The sequence below is a fragment of the Hippocampus comes genome, unplaced genomic scaffold (genome assembly GCF_001891065.2).
Source record: "Hippocampus comes isolate QL1 unplaced genomic scaffold, H_comes_QL1_v1.1 scaffold156, whole genome shotgun sequence".
NCBI lineage: Eukaryota > Metazoa > Chordata > Actinopteri > Syngnathiformes > Syngnathidae > Hippocampus > Hippocampus comes.
The window spans coordinates 1,383,068-1,390,167 of NW_017805744.1; the positions used below are offsets into that span (position 1 = coordinate 1,383,068).

General features: G+C 43.4%; 1 protein-coding gene across 5 annotated transcripts in view; it reads left to right on the forward strand.

Moving 5' to 3' along the window:
* klhl4 (kelch-like family member 4) overlaps positions 1-7,100 on the forward strand; it is a 42,049-nt gene that overhangs the window by 8,494 nt on the left and 26,455 nt on the right. Inside the window, exon 1 of one of the 5 annotated variants that reach the window (XM_019884358.1) lies at positions 3,300-3,379. The exons of 3 other annotated variants lie outside the window; for them this stretch is intronic. In XM_019884358.1, the coding sequence (XP_019739917.1) occupies positions 3,315-3,379 (65 nt within the window). In that variant the 5' untranslated portion in view covers positions 3,300-3,314. Of the gene's footprint in view, positions 1-3,299; positions 3,380-3,906; positions 4,392-7,100 lie in introns of those variants that run through there. One more of the 5 variants, XM_019884357.1, reaches the window with a different exon arrangement.

Genomic DNA, 7,100 nt, shown 5'->3' on the forward strand with positions numbered 1-7,100 from the left:
TCTTCTTCTTCTTCTCCTTTCGGCACGTCCCTATTCAGGGGTCGCCACAGCGAGTCAGTAATTTCCATCCGCCCCTGTAAACCGTCCTACCAACTCGCATGGTCGTCTTGGCAAAAGTTTTACGCCGGATGCCATTCCTGACGCAACCCTCCCCATTTCTCCGGGCTTGGGACCGGCACTGGGGAACAGTGCACCCCCAGGGGAGGGCACTGCTTCCCAGCGGCTGGGTTCAATAATCTCCTAAATAAGAGAAGTTATTCAAGAAGTCCTGACATTGGGATGGGGCGTTAGTGTGGAGAGTTGCAAGTCAAAGTAGGCCAGTGGCTTTGTGACACGTTGGCAGTGAAGCAGATGTCACTGAGATACGCATTCATTTACTCTACCAGCCTGATGCCCCTATTCCGTCTCACATCCTAAATCCTGGACACATGATTTTTCACAATGTCTCAGGTTAAATCTACTAATGATTTGTGCTGAAGGTGAAAAAGTACAATAGCTTTCACTTTCTCTCCCTTCTTGGATAGTACCTCAGTAGCATTAGGATTTTTTTTTTTCCCACATAATGTCCGGCCATGGTTGAAATTTTTGTCATCATTTCATTTGACCGCAAGCAAAAACTGTGAAACTTTAAAATGCAACACTATGGGATAGTTTCACTTTAAGCCTCCCTGCTGTTCGACTGGCAGCCCCCGACATACCTTTTTAATGACCTAAAATATTTTTGGACCAGCGTGAATAACAAGAGCTTATCAATCAATCAATCAATCAATCAATCAATCAATCAATCAAGAATGTGGAGTGTGCAGTTCGTACATTGAATGTGCTGACTTCCTTAGCTTCTGAGCATGTCTTTATTGCTTGTATTTCTTCCATCATGAACATAGTTCAATATTGGATATGAAACAAATGTTTAGTATCTTCTGAGGTCTATCTTTACACATGCCACCAAAGAATCTTCACCAGTAAGTCAGAAACCACATCACTGATTGTGTCGTGGCAAATTTGCATGTCTTTCGTGCAGGCAGTTTGGGTACAGCTCCGACTCAGTGGTGGTGTGAATTTGAGTCTTAAAGAGTGCCTGTCACTGGCTCCGACTGACTGGCAACCAATCCAGGGTGTTGTCTGACTTTTGTTTGAAGTTCGATGGGCCGGATTCCAGTTTACCATCACCCTGAACAGGATAGAAGTGGTGTCAACGTGCACTTGAGACCTACAAGTCCTTGTCTGCCGGCCCAAATACTATCAGAAGCACAGACCTACATTTACAACTTCATGAAATGTTAATGGCGGCCTGGTAGTCCAGTGGTTAGCACAATGACTTCACAGTGCAGAGGTACCGGGTTCAATTCCAGCTCCGGCCTCCCTGTGTGGAGTTTGCATGTTCCCCCCAGGATCTGCGTGGGTTTTCTCCGGGTACTCCGGTTTCCTCCCACATTCCAAAAACATGCATGACAGGCTGATTGAAAACTATAAATTGTCCCTAGGTGTGAGTATGGGCTTGGATGGTTGTTCATCTCTGTGTGCCTTGCGATTGGCTGGCAACCGGTTCGGGGTGTCCCCCGCCTACTGCCCGAAGACAGCTGGGATAGGCTCCAGCACCCCCCGCGATCCTAGTGAGGATAAAGCGGTTTGGAAAATGAATGAATGAATGAAATGTTAATACTTTTTTGCAACAGTCTTTTGTCTTAATTTAACAGCATGTGTCTTGGCTGCACAGCCTCTAGTACTTTGTGGGATTTTGTCCAATTAGACTTCAGTTTTGATGTGTTTTCATGCAAATATTATTTGCTCAATGCCTTCTGAATCCTGAGTGCTGGCATCGACCACACTCGTAAACCGTTTAAATAATTGTTTCTTTTTTTGAAAGAATCAGATTAAGATTCACCACTTTGCAGCCCGACGAATCCTCACAGTGATGTTGGAATTTTTTTGTCTGATTGGTACAGCTTTGTTTAATTGTCCCTCTGATTGGTTGATCTTAAAATGTGTATCAAGGATTGATTTCAGGGCAGTTGTGATATGCTTAGCAGAATGTGGACCCGGAAGCAGATTGGACATGGAATTGGTGTTTATATATTAAAGTAAAAATGAAATTCACCCAATAGGCCGTGAACGGCATAAACCAAGTAATAACAAGGAAAAGGGCTGGACGCGGCAGTGGTAGAGCACCTGACAAGGAGGCAGGAGATGAGGCTAGACGTTCTGATGACATGTGACTGAGCAACCGGAGCTAATATGCTAAAAGATACCGAGCCATGTCCAACATAGTACACAATTAAGGACCAAAGCAACTCATGTTATAAAGCATCGGGAAGCATGCAGTCACAACTGTACCATATCACAAGGGGCACCGACCAAACCATCTATCCTCTACCCTATCAGCCAGCTGACAACTGACCTGTCTGTTGTCTCAAAGGTTGAGGGAAGTTTGGGTAGCGGAATGAAATGAACCATCTTGGAGGATCGGTTAGCAATAGTCCGTATGACCGTGTTTCCATTGGACGGGACAAGAGGTTAAATCAATTGACAGGTGAGACCAGGGACAGCTCGGTATAAGGAGAGATTTCAGGAGGTCCATGGGAGGATGATGGAAGGACTTTCCTTGGGAAGAGATGAGACAGGCGGCGGCAAACTCCCTGACAACCTGGGCCCTACGGGCCACCAGAAGCGTTGGTGCATGGAATTGTGTTTGATTCACCTCAGGATGGCAAGCCAAGTTGGACGTTTGCCCCTGTTGCAGTATTTGAGAGTGGAAGGAATCTGGGTCAAGGACCCTTTGGGGTAGAGCCAGAATATGTTTGCTGTCATTGGGCCTCCAGCACGAAGCATGAAGAGGGGATGACTGTCTCGGGATCATGCTTCTGGAGAGGCATCATGCCTGCGGGAGAAAGCATCATGCTTCACATGACGGCAGCCTGGACGACAGGACAGAGAGAAATTAAAGCACCCTAGGTCCAAGGTCCAACGAGCCTGATGGGAGATTTGGCACGAGGTTGATTGCAGACAGGTGACGTGATTGTGATTATCATTAATGAGGGCTTGAAACATGGCTGGAGCATTAGTAAGACCCAAAGGCATCACCAAATATTAAAAATGGCCAAGGGTTGTTTTAAAGGCTGCTTTCCACTATTCCCAACCTCGATGCATTGTGAAGATCTAGTTTGGTGAACACGGTGGATTCGTTGCGGGGCCTAAAGGATGGGTCGATGAAAGGTGATGTTCAGTCCTCTGAAGTCAATACATGGTTATAGGGGTGTTGTCTTTTTTTAGTCAGAAAGAAGAATCCAGCCTCGAGAGGAGAAGAAAAGGGATGGATGACTCCGGCAGCCAACGAGTCACTGATGTACCGCTCCATGGCCTCCGTCTCATGGCGTGACAGGTTGTAAAGTTTACTAGAAGGCGGGGGCCCGGGGGAGGAAGTCGATCGCACAGTGATATGGTCGCTAAGCGGGAAGATAGTGTGCCTGAGACTTACTAAATACAGTACTTCCATGACTTACTAAGGCATGATAATCATGGGGGTACCAAGGAAAGAATGGGAGGAGAAACAAATGAGAAGGATGTGGGACATTGGAGATGTGGAACTCAGAAAACGAGTGTGAAAGAAAGTGCTCCAACTAACTATGGTCGGCAGCCGACTGAGAGCCACGACATAATGACATTAGCCGTTTGCCGCAGGGCCGATTAATAAAATAAAAACAATTCCAATGTATTTTACTCGGATTCCCACAAGGAATAAGCACGCCTCTCTGCTCTTCCCCGAAGCAAGTGAATAACGATCATCCAAATAAGCACTAGGCTGCTGATTGAAAACCAAATAACAGTTCAGCAGGAATCTGCCACGAGCGCCTACCTTCCCGGAATAATGTTTGAGTTACGGCATGTTTGATTTGTGGTGAAAAGGCAAAGCTCTGTAGCAGGTGAGATGCCTGATGAGAGGTAGGGAGGTGGGTTGGTGCAGGCGGTGAGCGATTGGCCGCGACTGAGCGGCGGTTGAGTCAAAGGTGGTGGAAATTCTCTCAATGGAGTCCATAACCTCCCTCAGGTGTGGAAGTAACAGGGTAAAAGTATTAAAAGACACCAGGCCACACCGAATAAAAAAGAATATAAATGAGAATGAAAATACAGGTCCAAAGCAACTGACATCATAAAGGACCCAGAAGCAGTCAAAGTCACAAGAGCAAGATGAGTCGGACATCACTAGAAAACATTGTCAAGGTGCACTGTTCAAGAATAACTCGACTTTATGGGGCTTGTCTGAACTCAGAAATCTATATTTGTGGCATTTTCAGAGCAGTCTGTATGGGTGGAACAGTTAGCATATGCAGACAGGCAGGAGCAAAGAAAGGACGACTGCAGTGTCTACTGCGGTGTCTACGTGGGCATTTCTGGTGAGTATGATGTATTTTGGTTCAAATTTTCCATTCATTCATTTTCCGAACTGCTTTATCCTCACTAGGGTCGCGGGGGGTGCTGGAGCCTATCCCAGGGCAGTAGGTGGGGGACACCCCAAACCGGTTGCCAGCCAATCGCAGGGCACACAGAAACAAACAACCATTCACGCTTACACTCACACCTAGGGACAATTTGGAGTGTTCAATCAGCCTGCCATGCATGTTTTTGGAATGTGGGAGGAAACCGGAGGACCCGTAGAAAACCTACGCAAGCACGGGGAGAACATGCAAACTCCACACAGGAAGGCCGGAGCTGGAATTGAACCCGGTACCTCGGCACTGTGAAGTTGACGCGCTAACCACTCGACTACCGGGCTGCCCAGTTAAAATGTTTATTTTGATAAAAAATGATTGTGAAGTGCTGCAATGTAGAGGTTTGGATTGATGGGTATTGGGAGATAGAAGTAATATTTTGATCTTGCTTTAGTATTACTGGTATTTTTCCTCTAATACGCAAAATTCTTCGGTCCCTCTTTTAATGCCACACATCTAGCATTTTTCTACAGTATTTTGCAACATGGTGGCGTTAGAAAAAAGATGGATGGATTTTTTTTCCGTTTTGGGAATTATTTAGTTATTTGTTTGCCCAATATGACATATCTGTCAAAAATATTCAAATTATTGTTACTGGTATCATTTGTAAAAAAATTTTCCATTTGATTCGGCAGTCAGAACATGATTAAACATGACATTCAATCTCGAAAATGACTTGTTCAGGAATGCAAGTAAATAACTCAATTTACGATAACTTTCCTGTCCCTTTGTAGTTTTTAATATTGGAGCGGTAGTTTGAAAATTCATAAACAATGTAATTGTAAACAAATCAAATTTCATTTGAAGAGGGAATTTCCATCGCCAGAGAGAACCAGTGCTGTGTGGGAAGATTTCATTAGAAACATTGACTCATTCATGCTGTGCTCACAACCTACAACTAGTTGTGCTCTATTAGCTACATGGTGACTTTTAACAATTACAAGTACGCGCCTCCGTCTGCTGTGCCTGTGGAGAGTTGCTAAATCGAACTTAGTGGAGTAAGTCACAACCAGTCTCACTTTCGTCCACCCTTGTGTCTAATGCAGCCTCATATCTATTTTGTCCTGTCCTCATCCAAACTGGCTCCATAGTTGGCACACAATATATAGCCCACATTAACCTGAATGGAATGGAAACCCTGACCTATTGCACATAAACACTAACAGAGGGTGGAGTCAGCGGTTGTTAGTTTGAATGATATCTCAATTCCCTCTCCGCCGCCTTGGAAAAGAAATACCGGCGCCTCTCCCATGTCAGCAGCAGTAAGTCAGATATTTGTTCGAGGCCTCATATCGCCACAAGCGTCACCATGTGTGGCACATGCTACAGGGGCGGCAAATGACCAAATAAAGTGGAATGGTCATCTCAGAATGACATCTTTGTGGATAAGATATGTTCACGATCATTTTGTAATAGATTCTAAACATTTTTTTAAATTATAAGCTCATCTTGAAGAAAGGATCAGATTCTACTGAGAAGAGATACAGCAACTCTCTCTCTCTCTCTGTCTCTCTCTCTCTCCATTACACGTAATGACATGCTGGACATATTCTCTCTTTTCGGTACAAATCAGCATCTGTTCTTTTTCCATCCTTGCAAATTGAGCTAATTCAAAGAAAATAATCCCTGACACAGCTTTTCATGAATTTTACATGGATGCTATTAGGAATAGCCGTGACTCAGTCCTGCAATATCCTGAGGCACTCATTTCCAGTCATTTGCATTGAAAAGACTCACTGAGCCATGGATAACAGTAATAAACGAAATAAATAAATAAATAAATGGAAGAAATTTAATTCATGGATATCATTTAATTTAAAGCACATATTTACGCAAGATATATTTACATTTTTTGCGAGATGCTGGTGAGGAACAACAATGATTAATGATTACCATCTACTAAACACATACATTTCTTATGAGAGCACATTAGTGATAGGAAGCAAAGTATGACGTTGACTCATGACAATAACAGACTATGAGAGTCAACCATGGAAAAAAGAAACAACGATCATGTGTGACAAGCTCTCTGCAAAAATCTGCACATTTTCCCCATAAGGACTCCCCCAACATTGACAACTGTCACACTTACATAATTTAGTAGCATCAGATGGCAGGACGTCACAGCCACATCGATCCGTTCACCACCGATAATTTCAAATAGTGGAAATATCATCACAGCATGTAAGAACAGCATTTGCTCAAAACTGAATTTTTCCATTTCACACACACTGGGTGCACTTTGGGTAATAGATCAGCCTTCTTTTTAAGGGCAGCTGACACTGCTTTGATATACTTAAAAGAAAAATCTGCTGTGTGGTTCTGGAAGTACTTTGATATCTGTCTGTGATGAAAAGTGAGTTCAAATTAAGTGTATTCATGATCATTAATATTTTTACACTAACATTTGTTTTTGGGGTTTTTATTTATTTATTTTTGCATAAAATTCATCCAAATTTAGGATACTAGAAATGGAGATGCTGCCCATCAGCCATTAAGGATTATTTCAATTTACACTTGCCCCACTTTTTTTTCTGTAAATCTGGTACGATGAGTAATTCAACTAACTCTATTTACCTCGATACTACATTTGAGAAAATATTTTTTACTCAT